General features: G+C 50.7%; 2 protein-coding genes across 2 annotated transcripts; one reads left to right on the forward strand and one right to left on the reverse strand.

Annotated features, from left to right (window-relative positions):
* The first annotated feature begins 1,713 nt into the window (after nt 1-1,713).
* On the forward strand, nt 1,714-2,330 carry LOC123627102 (alpha-1,3-mannosyl-glycoprotein 4-beta-N-acetylglucosaminyltransferase-like protein MGAT4E). Its single transcript, XM_045536514.1, is given in 2 exon segments — nt 1,714-2,278; nt 2,281-2,330. Coding segments are annotated over 2 exon segments (615 nt in total).
* Nucleotides 2,331-16,592: 14,262 nt separating this feature from the next.
* LOC123626964 (tubulin alpha-8 chain-like) lies at nt 16,593-22,538 on the reverse strand. Its single transcript, XM_045536262.1, has 4 exons — nt 22,319-22,538; nt 21,295-21,443; nt 19,472-20,152; nt 16,593-16,927 (listed from the first exon to the last, which is right to left on the reverse strand). The coding sequence occupies exons 1-4, from the start codon at nt 22,497-22,499 to the stop codon at nt 16,634-16,636; spliced, it is 1,305 nt and encodes a 434-aa protein (XP_045392218.1). The 5' UTR covers nt 22,500-22,538; the 3' UTR covers nt 16,593-16,633.

Here is a 22,538-nt window from a genome sequence, read left to right on the forward strand (position 1 = left end):
TGGGCTCACTCTAGGAAGAACGGTCCACTCTACCTCTTTTCCTAGAAAAGCTTATGGGAAGCCAGTGGGGGATGAACCCTGTTCTTTTTCTAAAAGGATGTAAATGTTTTACCTTTGTCAATGTCCCAGCAGGCCAAGTATGGCAGCAGGAAGGGCCTGAGACAACTAGAAGACTGGCAGAATATCACCTTCAAATATATGGAAAAAATCCAGAGGCAAAGAAAGAGTGAGCGCCAAGGAGAGGGAGGGTTTGAGTGTCCCAGGAGAAAGTGGGGACAGCAAGAGAGGTGGCTAGGAAGGAAAGAAGAAAGGGGGAGGAGAAAAGGCAAAACTGTGCCCAGGAATATTTGAATCTGGCGGACAATTCTCTTTCCCTTCTCCACGACATTTCTATATCAGGGATACGAGGAAGAAGAAGGGAAAAGATAAAGTTAGTTATAAGAAGGTGGAATCAGCTGGGTGGAGTGGCTCACACCTATAATCCCAGCACTCTGGGAGGCCGAGGCAGGAAGACTGAGCTCAGGAGTTCAAGATCAACTTGAGTAAGAGTGAGACCCCGTCTCTACTAAAAATAGAAAAAATTAGCCAGGCATGGTGGTGGCACACACCTATAGTCTCAGCTACTTGGGAGGCTGAGGCAGGAGGATTGCTTGAGCCCAGGAGTTTGAGGTTGCTGTGAGCTAGGATGATGTCACTGCACTCTAGCCTAGGGCGACAGAGTGAGACTCTATCTCAAAGAAAGAAGTAAAGAAGGTGGAGTCATTGGATTAGAGAACATTTGGATTAGAAGAGGTTTTAGGATCACATAGTCCAACTCCCTTGGTTATGTGGATTAGGAACTAAAAACTCAGGGCTAAAGGGACTTGCTCCAGAGCACACAGTCTGTGGCAGAACTCGGACAAGAACCTTGGGCTCCTGACTTCTAGAGGAAGTCCTTTTTCAAATATGCTTTCTGCAAAGGAGAGCTTTGGGAAGATGAGTAAAAACAAAAAGAATTATAATAACTATAATAATAGCTAATATTTATTGAGCACTTAAACCATGTGCTACAAAGTTCTAGGCTCAAGGAAGACTCAGAGGGACCCACAGGGACTCGACATCACCTGACTCAGTCCTTTTCATACTTTAACGTACATATGAGTTACCCAGTGATGTTGTCAAAATGCAGATTCTGATTAACTAGATCTGAGGTAGGGGTTGAGATTCTGTGTTTCTAATAAGCTCGCAATGGAGGCTGACATTCCTGGACTCAGGACCACACTTTGGGTAGCAAGGAGACAAAAGAGGGAAGAAAGGAAAAGGAGGTCCCAAATAGCATCCCAACCCCTAACCCTTTTGACAGCCCTCACCACTACTGCACACCGACAGTTGTCCCTGTTTTGCCTCTCTTTAGCATGGCTGACAGTGGGGATCTCCTCAGAGTCACGAGGAAATGGAAGCAGACTCTTGACCACATTGGTCTCCCTGTTCCGTGTTTCTTCTAAGGCTGAGCGGAAACGTCTCACCGTCCTGGTCCACCTGGCAGATTCTGATCTCACCTGGCTCAGAAATACTGTTGCCCATATTTCAAGCCTCTTTAGCCCACAGATCTTGGCAGGGCAGTTGCTGCTCATCCATGCTCCATCTGATGCCTACCCCACTGCGGATGGCATCAGGGATAAGGCCTACCACACGGAATTCTACTCCAAGCAGAACGTAGATCACGCCTTCCTCATGAGCTTTGCCACAAAGCTCTCTGATTACTTCTTGTTACTAGAGGACAATATCTTTTTTGCCCCCAACTTTGTCACCCACATTCGTTCGAAGGTGACCACCATGAAGTCCAACCCCTGGGTGCTACTGGAGTTCTCCAACAGGGGCTTCCTTGGCAAACTCTTCCACAGCAAGGATCTCCCACTCCTGGCCCATTTGCTTCTCCTCTTCCACAAGGAGAAACCCCTCGACAGGCTGATCTCTCATTTCCGTACTCTCCTGGTCCAGGAAAAGCCAATCATCTGCAGACCCTTCCTCTTCTACCACAGGTTCCCCTATGGCGCCACCGATGACAAGCAGAAGGCTGCGGCATTTCAGAACAAGAAACCCTCTGGTCCCGACAACCCACCTGGAGCTGTTTTCACAGATATGGAGGTTTTCGATGTTCATTACCCCTGGGAGGCCTACACTCTGGACGAGTCGTTCTTTTGGACACACAATGTTAGTGAAGGGAAACACCTGACGGTGATTCTGAACCAGCCAGCAAACCTGAGCAGAGTGCAAGTGCTGACAGGTTCCATCGTGGACGGAAGGTACGCCCTGCAGAAGGGGCAAGTGGAGCTGGGCTACTACCCTGAGGAGGTGCCTCAGTCCTGCACCAGCTTCGTCTTGCTGGGCCGGCTCGTGGAAGGACAGATGGACCAGAAGATAACTCTGAAGCACATGGGGTATGACGTGAGCTGTGTGAGGCTGGTGGTGAAAGCTAGGCAGGCTGGTGGTCTCATGATCAGGCATATCTACCTCTGGGAGGAAAATGCCAAGTGGGAGGAAGGTGATCAAAGTTGATGATAAATCAGTAGGGGTATGAAAAATTAAAATCTTAAAGCCATTTCATTCTAGCCTATATGAATGACATGGGAGATTCAAGGGAAGGAGGGGCAGAGAGAGAAGACTCTACCATTCTTTTAGTGCCACCATGATGTTAGGAGACTTGTTCCTTCCTTTTTGTACCCGAACAAGCAACTCTCGTGGGGTATCTTTTGCTGGGGGAGACATATCTTAGCCTAATTGAGGGAAAGGCCTTGGTCACTCCCAGAATTTTAGATTCCTTGGGTGCTGGAATCAGCCTAAATACAAGGTGTTTGTGTGTGTGTGTACGTATACTTATATGTTCACATGGAGTTAAAGGTGGGGGTGAGGTATAAGGAGGGCAAGTGGGAAAATCATGGGGATCCCTGGAGTTGACATAAGAAGAAGACAAGAAAGGGACTCTTGTAGAAGTCAAACTCTCTGGCCAGGTGCAGTGGCTCATGCATGTAATCCTAGCACTCTGGGAGGCCGAGGAGGGAGGATTGCTTGAGGTCAGGAGTTCGAGACCAGCCTGAGCAAGAGAGAGACCCCGTCTCTACTAAAAATAGAAAGAAATTAGCTGGACAACTAAAAATATGCAGAAAAAATTAGCCGGGCATGGTGGCGTGTGCCCGTAGTCCCAGCTACTCGGGAGGCTGAGGCAGAAAGATCACTGGAGCCCAGGAGTTTGAGGTTGCTGTGAGCTAGGCTGATGCCACGGCACTCTGGCCTGGGCAACAGAGTGAGACTCTGTCTCAAACAAAATAAAAAATAAAAATAAAAATAAAAAAAAGAATTAAATAATACATACAAGGTTCTATCTCAGTACCTGGCATATAATAGACAATAAACTTCCCACTTCCCTTTTCCTCGGGGACTGAGATCATATCAGGGCACCCTCTGCCTTAGACAGTGGCTGAGGCCTTGTTCACGTGTCTACAGGGGCTGTGAGATGACACAGATGGGCAAAGCAGGCCTGGCATAAGAACCCAGTGGCAGAAGTGTCATCATAACTGGCAACTGATCCTCAGCCTCTGCGTCTGGGACGCGGGGAGAGCGGGGGGCCTGTGGCGGACGTGGGTCTGGACGCCGTGCCTGGAGCGCGGAGCTGCTGCTCAGCTTTGCCAGACAGACGCACATGGGCAGGGGCCCGGCACCGCCACATCTGCCCATCTTCCAGGAGAAGCCGGAGATCCCAATTTTTATGTTAGACCTCCCAGTTTCTCCAATGCTGGCAACTAATTCAAAATGCTCTCAAAACAAGGTTTTGAGACACCATACTACCCCTCTGCTCTGGGGAGGCTTCCCCAGGTTAATAGCTTTATCTCAGGTTACAACCCCCTCGGATACGCTCCGCAATCGTTTTTAGCTTCAGAAGCACCGGTCAGCCCGACAGGATTTCTGAGACATACCTTCATCTCTAGCAGTGACACCAGCCACCTCTGAGCATGGATTACTCTGCGGATGGCTGCATCGATCTGTTGTGATTCTATTAGCTCCTCTTTCAGAGACTGGCATTTTCCTGGTAGTGACCCACCCACCCTATTTGGGGCTTACCATTCTTTGTTTGGGATGAGCCATCAAAGGATTGACAATGAACGTTGTAATTCAAAGGACAGTCCTATCACTGTGGACTGGGCTGTGGCACCAAAGGTTGAGTGGCCTGGAAGAGTTTGCTACAGTTTAGAGCGGCACTCAGGCCAGGTGCTGCCTGTGACTCTGCACGCCTCGCTGAGGAGGGCCATGGGAGTGACACACAACCAAGTGGCCGTGCCGTGTCCCCAAAAGAGGCCTCCTTCCCACGTGCTGGATCAGGGTGTCTCATCTTGAAGATGCCGAATGGTGAAGGTAGACAACGAGGTAAGTGGTTATGGGGTTGGCAGAAGAAACACAGTTAGGAAAAAAAGTGACCCAAGTCACCGAAGAATAGTTCCAGGGACGCTGGTGATGACTACCGAGAATGCCACCCTTCCTCAGACCTCCTTTCCTTAAAGATGACCCCCAGGCAAGGGGCAGGATGGGGGCACACTTGGCTTCCCACAACTGCCTTCTCTGGGACATCCTTTGACCCCTAATGTGGATGCCCTGTCTCTCTTCCAGGTGAGGGTTAGGGCAGGGGAGACAAGACAGGCAGTGTGACAAAACATGCCTTAACATTCCGTGGGGGAGTGAACTGTCAAAGGAGATCAGCCTTGGCTACCAGAAAGCAAGATGCTTCTCTGAGCAATGATTCTGTTCTTGCCCTTCTCCAACTCTTTCCTGGACTTTTTGGGGTCAGTGAGATGCTGAGGTAAGGGGCCTTTCTGGTTCACCCTAGGCCCTCGTCCTTTCCAAACCTTTCCAGGCTCTGCTGACCTTATTCTGGCCTCTCACAAGCCAGACACCCTCTTACAAAAAGCTAAAGAAACTGGGAGCTTGCTTTAGAGAAAGATGAGGGGTAATGTTCTCAAGGAAAGGAAATATTGCTTCAAGAGGGTTTTTGGCAGGTTAAATACAAGGGGGCTTTTTAAAAACGAGGTTAAAACCATGGCTGACAGGGTTCAGGGTCAGACTGATAGGGCTCAAAGTTCTGCTGTCATTTATCAGCTGAGCAACTTTCAGAAGGTACTTTAACCTCTGGACCCCAATTTTCTCATCAGGCAAAATGAGGATAATAACACAGGATCGCTGTGAGAATTAAGAGGTGGGAAGGACAGTGAGCACTTAGAACGCTGTGGTACCCAGTCCTGAAACATGTTAGCCATCGCTAGTATCACCGAAAGAAAAAAGGAGAAGAGATGATGTCATTCCCATCCAGTGTGCTGTGGCTCCCTGACACCCACCTCCTCCCCACCCTGCCGGGAGCCTCCTCACTCCTTTCCTGCATTGCTAATCCCTGCTCCTTCTGCAAGGTCTGGCCCCTCCCCTGAGCACCCAGGGCACCTTGAGTTGGATTTGTCTGGACAGTGAGTTCCTGTGTTACCTCCAAATCCATGGCTGAGGCTCAGTGGATGTTTGTTGAATTAGTGAATAATCCCTTGCTTTTGTATGTCACTCCAGTTCATAAAGTTCGTAGGAATACATTATCTGATTTAATCTTCAGAAGCACACTGCAGGGGAGATCCCTGTTTTACGGACTAAAAGAATATAAATGAGAGACACAGGTTACCTGGAGTCTGTGAGGGTCGAGGGTTGCTGCAACCTAGATCCTGCCTGAGGCTCAGCTCCTGGGTTACCTTGTGCAGCCAAAGGTGGGCATCTGGGGGAGCTACCAGCCCAGGGAGGTGGCTTCTGAGAAACCTCACCGGTCACCACCAAGCTCCCAGGGGGAGGCTACCAAGGGCCCAGCCCTTCCCCTGGCCCTCTGATCCCAATGAATCCAAGACATCCAAACACTCGACCCTCTCACCCAGCCTGTTCCCAGACTGGCTCCTCTGGGGATGCGGCTTTCCCTCACCCAGGGGAAAGGCTGCTGTGGTCTCAGGCTGATGTGGGGGACAGGGGTGTCTTCCTTTCTTAGTGACCAGCAATTTGGCCTTGGCCAGTTTGAATAGCGGGGCCCCGGTGGGGCGAGGGGGAAGTGAAGTGGGAGTGCAAGCCCCGCCGTCTCCTCTGCAGGGCCCCTCCACGGCCTCTGGGCTCCCGCAGGTCTGCCCCGCAGCTGTCCTCCCTGCTGACTTCTTTTCCTCCCTCTATGCCGGCCACATCCTTCCTTTATCAGAAGCAGCTGCTTTGTGTTCCTGAGTTGCCTTTTAGGGGAATGGCATTTGTGTCTCTTGGTAGCTGGTTCCCGCTGAGAAAGGTGGGACAGGCTGGGCTCTGGCTGCCCAGGAGACTGGCAAGGAGGGTGAGAAGCTCACGCTGCTGACGGGAGCCACAGCTGAGACCCCAGGACCCTTCCCCCACCCCCACCGCAGGGCCCACTAGCAACCCATTTTCTTCCAGGTTTTTCATTCATCCGACTGAGTTCCTACCGGGTGCTAAGCACCTGAGAAGAGGGGCTCGGGTATAAATACCACCTCCTACACAAGCCTTTGAGGCTCTCCCTGGGAATAAGCAAGCTCTGCTTCCTGAGGTTCAATGGTATGTGCATAGGCTCTGGAGTCACTCAACCCTGGGTTTTACCCCAGCTCCGTTTACTAGCTGAGAGATCTCACAATGTTATCTAATCTCTCTGAGCCAGTTTCCCCACCTGTGAAAAAGAGATTCCACCTGCCACCCAGGGTTGGCAGGCAGGTTAGAGGAAACTCTCCACATAGGCAGATGGTAGACAGGGGCATCAGCTCAACTCTCCCTTCTCTCCCGGAGACAGAGGTGCCTCGCACTCGGTGCCTGCCAAGCATGGCACCCTCCTTGCCCCCAGCACCCCCTCCCATGGAGAAGCGCAGGCTTCAGTCTACTCCAAGGGCCTCTGCTGCTCCCTCCACATCCCCGATAGCTGCACCCTCAGCTCTGGGCTCTGGGCTGGCCCAGAAACCCTGGGTCTGAGTTCCTTCCTTCTTTCTTAAGCAGGCCCAGGCAGGTAGGACATTCTCCCTGTTGCCAGCCCTGCCCCAGGTGGGTGGGGAGGACAGATTTTTCCCACCGAAAGGCCTCGGGGCATGATTCTCCCCTTTCTGGTTGGGCTGCTTTAGGAGCCCTATGCATCCGGGGAGCAGTACTGTCACTAGGAGGGCTAAGAGGCAGGGCAGAGAGAAAACCTAGGCTCCCTGGGTCTCCCACAGGCATCATCACCAACTCCTGCCCACTCAGGCACGGGTGGCATCTACCCGGTTGAGGAAGGAGCAAAAGGTGGGGCAGAGGCGTGGTCTAGATACCTGAACTCTGATCTCTGGGATTCCCAAACATTCTTATCTGTGAGATAATGTCTTTGCAGGGTTGCTGCAGCCATTGAATGAGATTAATGTGTGTGAGGGCTCAGAACTGTAATGCAGAAATACATCCTATGACACTACCCAGTTTAAAGTCCTTCAATGGCTTCTCCACAGCTCCTGGGGTAAAAACATTTTTAACGCCAGCCTACGGTCACCTCACTAACCTCATCCTGCACCACCTGACCCATGCTGTTCTTGACACTTTTTCTTCAGCGCTGAGCTCATGCCTGCCCTGGGTCTCTCGTGTGCATTGTTCCCCGACCTCTGCCATCTGTCTGGCTAACTCCACTCCTCCTCAGCTTCAGGGAAACTTCCTCAGGGAGCCCTGACCACTCACTCACACAAGGCCAGGGCCTCCTGTGACTTGCTCTCTTTGAACGTTTGTCTTCTCCTTTGCACACCTCTAAAGAGTTGTGTGACCACCCGCCCCCTGTGCCCCCTGAATGGGGCCTTCCAGAGGACAGGAACCGTGCATGTCAATTTTGTTCATCACTCTGTCCCCAAGGCCTTGCAGCGTATTTGGCACACAGTGAGCATTTGTTGAAAGAAGAGGCAACTGAATGAGAAGCAGCTCCACCCCCAAGCTCTTCATCCACTCTCCCCTAGCCCCACCCCAGACACTCAGCTCAGCACCTGCTCTCGCTCTTCCAGAAGAATCGGGAGAGCTGTCTCTCTCCCTCACTCCTCCCCTGTCAAAGCTCAAAACTCTAGTCGCTTGCCTCTCCCCTCTCAACTCCCTTTCATGGCCTCAAAAGAACTCAACGTTTTCACCAGGTCACCTTAGTCTCAGGTCTGGGGCTGCTCTGTAGACTGACCGTCCCCTCCCTCCCTGTGGACCCACAGGCTTGAGTGCACTGTCCTGGCTGTTAGAGCTTGGACAGAGCAACGTCTACACCAGTTGCTTCACCTGTAACACAGGGATCCCACTTCACAAGAAGGTTGAAATCATAAGGTCCACAAATTGCTACCTGTGTCAGACACTGTGCTAAGCACTCTACATGCCTTCACCTGCGCAGCGCAGTGTGCAGGGTCTAGTTGCTCCGGCTGGCATCGGGGTGACGGAAGCATGGAGGGCCAGGCGCACGGCTTGCTCACACCATTAAGTTGTTTGAGCACAGACAAGCTCCCTCCAGAGCCCCATGCTCTTTTTTCCCCCCTAAGTCTCACTCCGTCACCCGGCTAGAGTGCAAAGCCCTCATCATAGCTCACTGCAACCTCAAACGCTTGGGCTCAAGCTCATGCTTTTCCTTAACTGCTACGCTTGCTCTTTCCCCTTAAAGTCAGGGCAGAATAGGTGCTCAGTAGACTGAGGTTATTACGATTCAAATTCAGCAAGGGAGCTGGGGAGATTGTCTCCCAAAGCTCACTCAGAGCTTGTGCAGCCATTTGCTAATGTTTGAAACAGGGATGAAGAAACTTAAGGGATTTTCCTTCTCCCTCCTCTTGAGAAATGCACTCCCACCTCGTTCCTGGCCAGTGTGACTATGTTAGCAGTAGCAGGGATGATGGGACAAGAAGCAACTACAAAGTGTTCAAAAGAGGTGACAGGAAGTTGAGTACAGGAAAACTATTTCACATTCCTTAACCTCAGGAAGTTAGGGAACAATTTTCATTTTTTTTGAAGCTTTATTTTGTCTGGGCCATGAGTGTCAGACTGAGGAAGAACTTTTTTCCAAGTGTGCACCAACACGGTTTCACTGCACTCTTGGCACCCCCAAATGTCTGGGGCCCCTAGGACAGCGGCTGCGTATCTGCTTTGCTTAGGAAGGTTTGAAAAAACAGCTCGGACTCTATCCCAGACAAACTAAAGCAGCTGCAGGGCAGAGCCCAGGCATCAGTACAATCCCCAACTTACAATGGTTCGACTTGAAATTTTTCAACTTTTTTTTTTTTCTTTTTGAGATTCTTGCTCTGTCGCCCCAGCTGGAGAGCAGTGGTGTCACTGTAGCTCACTACAACTTCAAGTTCTGGAGCCCCAGTGGTCCTCCTGCCTCAGCCTCCTGAGTAGCTGGGATTACAGGTGCACACAGCCACGCCCAGCTAATTTTTTTTTTTTTTTTAGAGACAGGTTTCTTGCCCAGCCTTATCTCTAACTCATAGCCTCAAGCAATCCTCCGGCCTTGGCCTCCCCGAGTGCTGGGATTACAGGCATGAGCCACCATGCCTCACCCAATTTTTCGACTTTCTGAGGGTGCAAAAGTAATAGGCATTCTGTAGAAATCATATTTCCAGTACCCATACCGCCATAGTGTTTTTCACTTTCAGTACTGTATGCAACACATTACATGGTGAAGTGAGCTATTCTACACTTTATTATAAAATAGGCTTTGTGTTAGATGACTTTGCCCAACTGTGGGCTAATGTAAGTCTGAGCACTTTTAAGGTAGGCTAGGCTAAGCTACGTTTGGTAGGTTAAATATATTAAAATGCACCTTCAACTCACAGAGATTACCGGTGTGGTCTCATCACCTGGGAACTGGTTAGAAATGGAAATTCTCAGGCCTTGCTCCAGACCCACTGAATCAGAAACTCAGGGGCAGGGACGTACTCTGTGTTTACAAGCCCTCCTGGGGATTCTGGTGCCGGGCTAAGGAACACTTATAGAGGCACTGACTTTTAAAGTGGAAACCGATCAAAAAGGACATCGTATCTAAGTCTGTTCTTTAGTACTCTGGAAGAGGAGGGACAGTTAAACAGCTTTTCATGTTTTTGGCAGAGTCAGGCTTAGCAACTGATTTAGGGCTTTGCCTTCCCACGTCTAGACCTCCCCTGTCATCCTGTCCACTCTGGGGCAGCCATGTGGGAACGACCCGCAAAGACAGCTACAATCCCTCCCCCCTCCCTGTACACGCCTGTCACCCTTCCCATCAAGAGCTGGACTTGATTTTTCCCTGTGCATTAGCTTACAAAAGCTGCTATAAAAAGGTACCACAAGCCGGGCAGCTTAAAACAACAGAAATTTATTTGTCTCGCTGTTCTGAGGCCAGAAGTCTAAGATCAAGGTGTCAGCAGGGCTAGTTTCCTCTGAAGGCTGTAGGGAAAAATCCATCCCAGGCCCCTTTGCTAGCTCTGGTAGCTGTGGCAGCATGCCGCCGACCTCCACGTGGCATTCTCCCTAAGGACGCCAGCCATATTGTAGGAGGGGCCCACTCTGTCCATTAGGACCTCATCTTAACATCGGCAATGACCTTATTTCCAATTAAGGTCACGTTCTGAGGTACTGGGGGTTGGGACTTCAACGTATAATTTTTTTTTTCTGAGACAGAGTCTCACTCTTTTGCCCGGGCTAGAGTGCCGTGGCGTCAGCCTAGCTCACAGCAACCTCAAACTCCTGGGCTCAAGTGATCCTCCTGCCTCAGCCTCCCGAGTAGTTGGGACTACAGGCATGCGCCACTATGCCCGGCTAATTTTTTCTATATATTTTTAGTTGTCCAGCTAATTTCTTTCTATTTTTTTAGTAGAGACCAGCCTCTCTCTTGCTCAGGCTGGCCTCTAACTCCTGAGCTCAAACAATCCTCCCGCCTCGGCCTCCCAGAGCGCTAGGATTACAGGTGTGAGCCACCAAGCCTGGCCAACATATAATTTTAGGGGGACACAGTTCAACCCATAATGCCTCTCAGTGAATTTGGGCTTTAAGGCCTAGGTCGTAAGAGGCCTCACACTTGTTTTCACTCTCTGGGAACTGGCTGCCAAGTGAAGTTCAAGCCCTGGAGAAGAGAAGACTAGAAAGAAAGGAAGGGAGGGGGGCCCAGGCCACCCTCAGCCATCCCAGCTAAGGCATCAGAGGTGCCAGTGTGGCTATCTCGGGTGCTTGGGTCGCCCCCACGCCCGCATAGAGAGGGTGAGCCGCCACCACCCAACCCTCCCCAAGTTACAGAATCGTGAGTGTACACATAGCAGTTGTTTTAAGCCACTAAGTTGTGGGGTAGTTTGTTACATCGCAAGAGATAACTGCAGCAAACCTCGAACACCACGGGGCCTTCATGATTGACGCTTGATTCCTCCTGTTGGAAACCCTCCATCGGAGCCCAGCGCCTGCCTATCAGTCAGATAAAATATTTGGGTCTCATTGCTGGCTGAGTGGCTGGGAATGAGGACAAGTTGTGCTTGTATTCAATGAATGGCACCCTCTGACCTACCTAAAAGCTTCTGACAGTGCGGGCAAGAAGCTGGGGCCCTGGCGCAAGGACAGGGCCGAGAGGTACCGAGGGGGGTTTTGTGCGGGTGGGCTCCCGGCCAGGGCTCGGCGCACAGAGCCGATTGTGTGGGCTGCAGGACACTGGGACCCCAGGGGGTAAGAGGAGGGATACAAGCAGTGAGAGGCCTTGGCTAAGGGGAAATTGGAATAATTAACCATTGAGAATGAGCGTCTTCAAAAGAGCTTAATTTTGGGGATATGAAGAGCTACAGAGAAACACAAAGAAGTGATTACTCAGGACAGGAACAGAGGATTATTGTATGGGGAAGAGCGATGGAAGGGAAAGCACTTAAACACATAAGGCCGCCTTTCCTCCCCCGTGGTGGGCTGTGGTCGCAACAGTCGCATTGACACCAGTGAACACTAGTGACCCCCCTGTCGCAGGTGCTGTTCTAAGCACTGTACGTTCAACCCTCACAACCACCCCGAGGTAGGACTTGCTCTGGTCTCACGGCGTAGATCAGGAAACAAGGCCCAGTGACATGACCGAGGCTACACAGTTATTAAGTAGCAGAGCTGGATTCAAATCCAGGTCCTGGCTTCCTGGGTTCCAGAGCAGCATCTCCAGGTACCTGATGTGCCTGGTGAGCCCTTAGGCACCTTAAGCTTAAAATGCCTATTTACGGGCTGAATTGTGAATTGGGTCCCTCCCATCCCCCACCCCAAATTCATGTTGAAGTCCTAACACCTAGTACTTCAGAATGTGCCAGTATTTGGAGATAGGGCCTTTCAAGAGTTAATTAAAGTAAAATGAGGTCATAAGGGTAGGTCCTAATCCAATGTGACTGATGTTCTTATGAGAAGAGATAAGGACAGAAAGAAGACCACCTGAAGACCCTGGCAGAAGACAGCCATCTGCAGGCCAAGGAGAGAGGCCACAGAGGAAAGCAACCCTGCTGATACTTTGATTTTGGACTTCCCGCCTCCAGAATTGTGAGAAAGTACATTTCTGTTGTTTAAGCCACCTAATCGGTGGCATTTGTTATGGCAGCCCGAGCAGACTAACACACTGTCTAAATCTGAATTCTCCAAATCCAAATGGGAAATACAGGAAGGAGAACAACTCATGCTATCCAAGCCAGAAAGAGTCATCTATGTGCCATGTCAACTGGTCACTAAGGTCTGTGATCCAACCCTTTGACTCTTCCCCATCTCACTGCTCTGGTCCAAGCATCGTTTTTCACCTTGATTACTATAATAGCTTCTACTCCTCTATGGCACCTCTACTGGAGATCTACCAACTGCCAAGAAATTCTTTAAGGCAAGGTTTCTCTGTATCAGCCCTACTGACATTTCTGTGTGGAGTAATTCTTCTGTTGTGGGGGGCTGCCTTGTGCTTTGTAGGGTGTCTACACACTACCTGCCAGAACACCCCTATCCCCAGTTGCAGCAACCAAAAATGTCTAAATAATGCCACATGTTCCCCGGAGGGCAAAATTACCCCAGGTGGGGAATCACTGCCTTAAACACGTGTTTTCTCTGAATGCAGGCACTTGAAAGCCACCGAGGATTTTATATAGGAGAAAGTTCCAACTTTCCCGTTTGTTCCCTTAGCATCTAGAACATATGGCTCATAGTAGGTGCTCAATAAGTATTTGGGAAAAGAAGTTCTAAAACCAAGGTCATTCAGCTCTGTACCTTTCTCTCTAGCTTCTCTTTCCTCCATCCCAAGTTTCAGGTGCAAACTATTCAAGCTCACCCAAATACAACATGCTCATATTTTCCATTTTTTCTATCCAGTCTCTGCCTGGAACCCTGCTCTGTACCTCAACCCATCTTCAGTATCTGGTTCCAGTGCCAATCTTCCTGAGAGTCTCCCCCAGGCTGGCCTGGGGCTTCCTGTGCCCTCCAGGTACCGTGCATAGATCTCACCCCAATTCCACCGAGCTTTAAGGAAGACGGAAGACAAGGGAGAGACAGCAGATAGGTTTCTCACTGCAGGTGGGTGGCCAAGTGCAGGACGCTGAATGCCTACAAGCAGATGAGTCACATCACAGTCTCCAAAGGGCTGAGGAGCTGGAAGCTCTGGGAAGTTATGAAGGTGGGGATGTAGGATAGAGCTGAGAACAGGAAGACTGGTTAAAAATCTCCATAAAGGAACAAGCAGCCCCCTAGATCCTGTCTTTCACCTTATTCAAGCAGACAACTCTAATGTATCCAACAGAAAACACATGTACGCCCTGGAGGAGTCAAATCTGAGAGACTCTGGTCTCAGTTACCTAAGGCACAGCTCAGGGTATAGGCCAGGAACCAAACTGAAAATCAGGCAAAACTAGTGAAAGTCTGCACCACAGAGAAAAAGATGATGGTACCTGCAGGAAGTTGTCTAAGATTTAGACTCTGACTATGGCCAGGGCTAGAGTCTCATCTGCTGCTGACTCTAGTAATATCTGTGAGGAAAATCCCAGCTCAGGAAGGGCAATGCTTACTTTATGCTCATATTTCAAATAGAATACAGTTGACCTTGACCAACACAGGCTTGAACTACATGGGGCCACTTATACATGGATTTTTGTCCATAAAGTTACACCACGTGTGCCTGCCTCCTCTTCCATCTCTCCTGCCTCTGCCGCCCGAGACAGCAAGACCAACCACCCTTCTTCAGCCTACTCAACAAGGTGACAAAGATGAAGACCTTTATAATGATCCACTTCTACTTATGAATATATTTTCTCTTCAAGATTTTAACATTTTTTCTCTAGCTTATTGTAAGAATATGGTATATAATACATATACGAAATATGTGTCAATCGACTTTTTATGTTGTTGGTTAAGGTTTCTGGTCAACAACAGGCTATTAGTAGTTAAATCTGAGGGGAGTCAAAAGTTATATGTGGATTATTATTATTATTATTTTCCAAGACAGGGTCTTACTCTGTTGCCCAGGCTAGAGTGCAGTGGCATCATCATAGCTCACTGCAACCTCAGACTCCTGGGCTCAAGTGATCATCCCACCTCAGCCTCCCTAGTAGCTGGGACTACAGCTACACCCCACCATGCCAGGCTAATTTTTTAATTTTTTGTAGAGATGCGGGTCTGTGTTGCTCAAGCTGGTCTCAAACTCTTGGCCTCAAACAATCCTCCCTCCTGGGCTTCCCCTGAAGTGCTAGGATTACAGGCATGAGCCACCTCACCTGGCCAAAAGTCATACGTGGATTTTCAACTGCATGAGTGGTTGGTTGGGGATATGAATCTCTGTTTTGTTCAAGGGACAACTGTATGTACTTGTTAAGACTCCAAGTGTCTCTAGTTTCAGATCTCAGCTTCTAAGGCAAGAATTTCTCTTCTCCATCCTCACATTGCCAGTGGCTCCATAGTTTGAAAGGAACCCCGGCAAGGCTCTCCCAGGAATGTGTCCCTATCTGGGACTTGGAAGTGGGTGGGAGCTAAGGCAAGGGACAGATTTAACAAAAATCCTTCCTGTTTATTTCAAAAACGCAAAAAGCGATGGGAGGTTGGAGAAGAGAACATGACTTACATTCTATTCAACCTGGGGACGGGGAGGTATGGCAGCTGCTGGGTTATCCAAATAAATTATCTGGCTTGCTCCTCCCACCTGTAAGTGACTCACTCTATCTAGTATCTCATCTCAGGAGAGTGCTCAGGGTGAGGCGTCCAGCCCTCATTAGACATTCTCCTTCCCGTCACCTGGGGCACCGGTGGGGATAAGGGTAGTCTCTCCACATACTGGTTTGCACAAACACAGGGAGAATTGCTAATATGTACAAATTCATGTGTCCAGTGAGGGAAAAAGCAGGGAAAAGGAGGAAAGAAAAGAAGACGTCAGCTCGCTGGTTTCTGGGTGAAGATACTGGCGGAGCAGGGTAGGGGCGCTCGCCGAACACAAACAGATCCAGATCCATCACCAGGCATTTTAATAAGGCAGGTGTTTCTAACCTCCTTCCTTTCCTTCTACACCTTACTTCTTCCCCTATCCGCAGCCCTTCGAGTACTAGAGGAACGGGAGGTTAGGAGTCTACCAGGAACAGCTTTGGAGAAAGATTCGGAAGTAGAAAGTCAACAGCTACTGCAAGGGAGACTTGTGTTGCTTAAAATGGGAGAAAGGGATTTAAGACAAATGAATAAAATGGGCCGAGGGCCTTGTCTTCTCGGGGAAGAAGGACTGAGAGAAAGGGGGCAAAAGCCAAGGCAGAGACCGTCAGACCTTTATACTCAGAATCGCAAAGCCAGAGCAAGATGGGAAAACAGAGAACGAGACCCAGAGCCTGGGGACCGACAACCACGTAGGTCCTCAGCTCTTATTAGACCCACGCAGCTCCACGGTAGGGTCACAGTCCGTGGGCCTGGGCACAATGCCACGGGCTCTGGGATGCCACCCTCTCAGCAAACTCCCCCCAGGGATCCATCAGGCAAGGTTCACAGACGCAGGAAACTGGTTTCTAGATTAACAACAATAACTAGTTTAGCTCCAGACTAAAGATCTGCTTTTTGGAATCCTGCTTCTTGGACCCTGTGCCTCTGTAAGGTGTCAGGGTAGAGCCCTAAATCTAAGATGGCCGTCGCAGATTGGCCGGGGACTTCAACCTCTACTGCCCTCTGTCGGCCACAGGTGGAGGACAGGTGAGGATGCTCGATTCCCCGCAGGCAGGGAAACTGAGCAGTCTGTCTCAATGCGAGGGGCAGAGAAACTTTCAGTGGCTTTCACTGGGACCGCTAGAAGGCTTTACCTGCCTTGGGGTAGGCTGGGGACAAGGGGTACACAGAGGGACCCACATGAAGTCGAAGCATGCCAGCCCAGGTGCTGAGCCAGTCTGCTCACACAGAAGGATGGCAGCGCCAGGCCTCCGCTAGAACTTCCCTGGCTGGAGTCCCCAGGGGCAGAGGCCATCCTGCCTCTTAACCTGGAAGGCAGCAAAGCATGCCAGGAAGGTTCGAGAAGGCCCACTGCCTGGGAAGAACCCCACACCACAGAGTTCCACACTGCTTGAGACGTGGACTGTATTTGTAGGCGTGGGGGGAACAGCGGGGCGAGTGACAGAACTGGGGCGCCAGAGCCAGGCGCTGCAGGTACCAGGACCCGCTAGAACTCCTCACTGTCATCCTCTCCGTCCACAGACTCCGCGCCTACTTCTTCGTAATCCCTCTCCAGGGCGGCCAGGTCCTCTCGAGCCTCAGAGAACTCCCCTTCCTCCATGCCCTCGCCCACGTACCAGTGCACGAACGCCCGCTTGGCGTACATCAGGTCGAACTTGTGGTTGAGGCGGGCCCAGGCCTCGGCGATGGCCGTGGTGTTGCTCAGCATGCAGACTGCCCGCTGCACGTTGGCCAGGTCGCCCCCGGGCACCACTGTGGGGGGCTGGTAGTTGATGCCAACCTAGGAAGAAACAGGAGGTAGCATAAATACCTGGTTCTGCATTTCCTGGAAGGGGTCTGTACAAGGACCCCTCTAACTGGGGAAGAGGCAGTCACCTGGTGTCTGGAATTTGCCAACGTGTAAGAAACACGGAGCTAAAGGAAGGTCACCACCGCCAGGAAACACAGACCCAGAACGTGGGAACTTCTACGAGACCAGTCTCTTCAAAGTCACTTTCAGGAAGAATGGTGGACTGTTCTATACAAATAGACTTGAGACAAATAAGCTAACTAACACTTTGTCCTTGATTAGATCTCAACTTTGAAAAACTGACTATAAACAACATTTGTGGCAACTGGTAAAGATTGAATACTAATAAGCATTCTTATTTGGGGGAAGTACCATTAATTGTTAGGTATGCAAACGGATTTGTGTGTTACATAGCTATATAAGGGAGTTGAAATGGGTCAGCAAAGCAAAAATAAAGGAAACACATTTATACTTTAAATTCAGGGCCGGGCGCGGTGGCTCCCGCCTGTAATCCTAGCACTCTGGGAGGCCAAGGGGGGTGGATCGCTCGAGGTCAGGAGTTCGAGACCAGCCTCAGCAAGAGTGAGACCCCGTCTCTACTAAAAATAGAAAGAAATTATCTGGCCAACTAAAAATATATATGGAAAAAATTAGCCGGGCATGGTGGCGCATGCCTGTAGTCCCAGCTACTCGGGAGGCTGAGGCAGGAGGATCGCTTAAGCCCAGGAGTTTGAGGTTGCTGTGAGCTAGGCTGACGCCACAGCACTCACTCTAGCCCGGGCAACAGAGCGAGACTCTGTCTCAAAAAAAAAATAAAATAAAATAAATAAATAAATAAATAAATAAATTCAGGTAGTGGGTAGGTATATGGGTGTTAAATGTACTAGTTTCCTTACTTTTTAGTTTAGAAAATAGTTTAAAAAATATTAAACTTTACAAAGATCTCCAATTAGAGCTAAACGTAACCTACTTTAAACATTGATCTTTCCAGAATATATAAATACATTTCCTATTCAGTATTCTCTCCCTCCACTAAAAAAAAAAAAAAAAAAAAAAAAAAAGGCAACTTCCCATTAATGCCTCTAGGGACGGTAAGATGACTGCTTCCTAAAGGCCTGTTCTACCTTTGAGTAGCTAAAACTTTTCCTAATACGGAGGCAGAAACAGTCGGCCTCGCAGATATCCCACCCCGCATCTCTAGCCGAGCTACAGGACAACTCTTCAACACTAGCAAGCAGGTACTATCTTTATGACCAGGGGTCCCTGCCTTGCCTCCCCCTCCCCTTCCACTGTGGTCACATCCACAGCAGTGTCATAGGGCAGGAAAGCTATGTAGTGTTTTTTCTTTTTTTTTTTTAAGAGAAAGGTTCTCATTCTGTCACCCACGCTGGAGTGCAGTGGCACACTCACAGCTCACTATAAACTCCTGGGCTCAATTGATCCTTCCGCCTTAGCCTCCTGAGTAGATGGGACTACAGGCATGCCCCACCATGCCCAGATAATTTTTAAATTTTTGTAGAGACAGGGATCTCGCTATTGCTCAGGCTGGAATCGAACTCCTGGCCTCAAGCAATTCTCCTGCCTTGGCTTCCCGAAGTGCTGAGATTTACAGGCATGAGCCACTGCACCCAGTCTGTATACATTTTCTAATGCCGCAGCTGCTGCTTTTAATCTTTCTAGAGTCTTACCCTGGAACAAACCCCATAAAACTTAAACTAGGCCATGTGTACAACACCCTGGGAATGTGAACTGATAGAGAACAGGGTGGGGCATAAACGAGTCTTTCCTCTTTACTGCGAGAGGAAGAGGCTGCATCCACAGATGCAGAGCACACGCCTCCTGACCCACACTGCCTATAATCTGATGCGCCTTTCTGTGCTACTAAAAGCAGTCCCTCCCTCCTACGTCCCTAGCACACATGGGCAAGAAGGCCATTCCCCCCCAACTTGACTGGCAAGCCCAGGAAATGCCTGTTGCCAGGCTAAGCAACGCGAAACTGATATTTTTCCTCTCATAAAGGCAATCTTTCAAGTAGAATCCACCCTGGCTTATAGTCCAAAGGCTCGGCTTCTAGACGAGTTGAGATCCATCAAGGTTAAAGACAGTCTTGAGGCTGGGCATAGTGGCTCATGCATGTAATCCCAGCACTTTGAGAGGATCACTTGAGACTAGGAGTTTGAGACCAGCCTGGGCAACATAGTGAGACCCTGTCTGTACAAAAAGTTAAAAAATTAGCTTGGTGTGCCGGTGTGTGCCTATAAGCCCTAGCTACTCAGGAGGCTGAGGTGGGAGGATCACTGGAGCCCAGGAATCTGAGACTATAGTGCATTATGATCACCACCACTGCACTCCAGCCAGAGCAAGACCCTGTCTTAAACATTAATAAAAAAAATAAGGACAGCCTCTAAAGCTGTTACTTGCTCTACTCTCCCCATCCCTAGTACATTTGTTCTTCGTGGCTACAGCCCTTCAGGAACTCGCTTCTCAGCAGGTACATAAGTCACATGCTAATCCCTCCCTTTGCCCCCAACTTGCCTTGAAACCTGTGGGACACCAGTCCACAAACTGGATGTTGCGCTTGCTCTTGATAGTAGCGATGGCGGCATTCACATCCTTGGGCACCACGTCTCCACGGTAGAGCATGCAGCAGGCCATGTACTTGCCATGGCGAGGGTCACACTTGACCATCTGATTGGAAGGTTCAAAGCAGGCATTGGTGATCTCTGCCACGGAGAGCTGCTCATGGTAGGCCTTCTCGGCCGAGATGATGGGAGAGTAGGTCACCAGCGGAAAGTGGATACGGGGGTAGGGCACAAGATTTGTCTGGAACTCCGTGAGGTCCACGTTGAGGGCACCATCAAAACGCAGTGAGGCCGTGATGGAGGACACAATCTGGCCGATGAGCCGGTTGAGGCTGGTGTAGGTAGGGCGCTCGATGTCCAGGTTGCGGTGGCAGATATCATAGATGGCCTCATTGTCTACCATGAAGGCACAATCTGAGTGTTCCAGGGTGGTGTGGGTGGTCAGGATGGAGTTATAGGGCTCTACGACCGCCGTGGACACTCGGGGGGCTGGATAGATAGCGAACTCCAACTTGGACTTCTTGCCATAGTCAACAGAGAGCCGCTCCATCAGCAGGGAGGTAAAGCCTGAGCCCGTGCCACCTCCAAAGCTATGGAAGATCAGAAATCCCTGAAGCCCGGTGCACTGGTCTGTCTAGAGTAGGAAACAGCACTGTTAAGGATACAGATGGCATGTCACCTGCCCCCAACCCTCTTCTGACAGAACTCTCCTGTCTAGAAAGCTACTCTTACCTAACTATAATTGCACTCACTTCTGTATTTTAAGAGACTTTGAAGTATAATTTATATTTAAGTGTGCATATTCTATGCACAATGAATGATTTGGCAAGTACATAACCAAACCAGTTAAGACATAGAAACTTCCATCACCCTCAAAGTCCCCGCACATCCTTTTGCTTCACCTCTACACCTTGGAGCTCTTGGGCGACGGAGGACCAGAAAGGCCATGCTGCGTGTGTGGAGTGCCACGCTAAGCCCGGGCATCGGATCAGCCTCAGAGCCGGGCCCTCCCAGCCTTGCTGCTCTCCCACCCGGTTGCAGGACAGTGGGGTGGGGGTGGCATCTTGTCGAAAATCTAGATTTCCAGGCCCCACCTCAGACTGAATCCCAGGAACCCGCACATTGAAAAAGCACCCTGAGTGATTCTGATCTAGCTGTTCCTTGGACCAGAAAAACGTCAACCTATACCAGACACACGGGTATAAGAAAGGTCTGACCTTAGGGGGCACGTTTTTTTCATTCGTGAGGAGAGCACAGAATCCTACCCCCTCAGGTCACTCCGGCCGCCAGTCTCTACTGAGCCGCAGAGAGTACGTCTGGACAACCCCCCCAGAGCAACGTGCCGGGGTGCTGGCTCCCAGTTCTCAGCGCCTCAGACAGGGGAAGGGCAAACTGAGAAGCAGCCAGGGCTAAGCAGGAGCCTCTCCCAGCGGGAAAGTTCTGCACAGGAGTCTAAGAACAGCAAGCCGAGCTGCTATAGGGAAGGATCAAAGCAGGCTGGGATCAGACAATCAGTCAGGACCTGGCAAAGCGAGGAAGCAGCAGGACAGAAGCCCGAGTCCTCAGACTCAGGGCAGAGCAGGTATTTCAGGCTTCCAGCCCTAGATCCACACCCAGGACACAGCACCCAGGCCCCCCTAGGGGAAGCCCAGTGGACAGACGGGCCAGAGAAACGGTGTTAGGCAGCAGCTGGCAGGCTGCAGTTTTCCTTTCTTCCCACCCATTCTCAGCCTCCCAGGCCAGGGACACAGGGACCTCCCGCTGGTGCCCGCTCACCAGCTTGCGGACTCGCTCCAGCACCAGGTCGATGAGCTCCTTCCCCACACTGTAGTGGCCACGGGCATAGTTGTTGGCAGCGTCCTCCTTGCCAGAGATCAGCTGCTCGGGGTGGAAGAGCCGCCTGTAAATGCCAGTTCTTATCCAATCTTGAGAAGAAAGAGGGCAAAGTTCAGAGAGACTATTCTCATTCCCCAAGGCGACACAGGCACCAGACCCTCTGCTATGCTTCCCGGTGTGACCGCACAGCAGCGACCCACACGCGGCACTCCACGGGCCCACTGCTAACACCGGGTCCCACCCGGGCCCGTGAGCGGAAGGTCAGGGGGCACCTTTTACAGTCCCTGCCTTCCGATCACAGCCACTTCCTTTCGCCTGGTGAGGAATCCGAGGGGAGTTCAGGGGAATCTCACTTCACTTTTGATCGGGGTAAGAGTATAGGCGAATGCAGAAAACCCAGCCACAGTTTAACATCTAAAAAATATCTTTAGGAAGATGAGGGAAGGGCAGAGTTTTCGTGAATAGGGAACGGAGGAGCTCTGGATGCAGCAGGGAGGAAGCAGAAAAGCCCCCGTGGGGCCAGCAACAGCCAGGTTCACACAGGCTCACATCCTATTCGGGGGCCTGTTCGGTTCAGGCCGAGCAGGGACCTCAGCTCCCAGGTCCTTGCTACTCCCAGGCAATGCTACTCCCAAGAGTCTGAGTGTGGGGGAAAAGGAAGCTTAAGATGTCTGCTTTTATATCCACTCCTCTCTGCAGTCTTCATGCTCGGCCTGATCCTTGACTCAAATATCTGGCAGTTTCTGGGCAGAGCTGTGCGACTGATCTCCGTCCCAGCACAGGAAGCCCCCAGGACCCCTCCTGAAGACAGAGTCTAGACAAAAGCCACAGACTTCAGACTTGAGTGTTATTCCTGGCAGGGGATGGCCTGCATTCCGTGTTTCCTCCCTGAGCAGAGCAACCCACCGACTTCGGGCTGGCAAAAAATATGGGCTAGGGGAAGGGGACACCCCCGCCCACTCACCTATGACAGAAGGCTCCAGGTCCACAAAGACAGCCCGGGGCACGCGCCTGCCAGCCCCCGTCTCACTGAAGAAGGTGTTGAAGGAGTCATCGCCACTCGCCAGGGCCTTGTCGCTGGGCATGGTGCCATTGGGCTGGATGCCGTGCTCCAGGCAGTAGAGCTCCCAGCAGGCATTGCCCATCTGCGCCCCCGCCTGGCCCACGTGGATGGAGACGCACTC

This window comes from Lemur catta, chromosome 23 (genome assembly GCF_020740605.2).
Source record: "Lemur catta isolate mLemCat1 chromosome 23, mLemCat1.pri, whole genome shotgun sequence".
NCBI lineage: Eukaryota > Metazoa > Chordata > Mammalia > Primates > Lemuridae > Lemur > Lemur catta.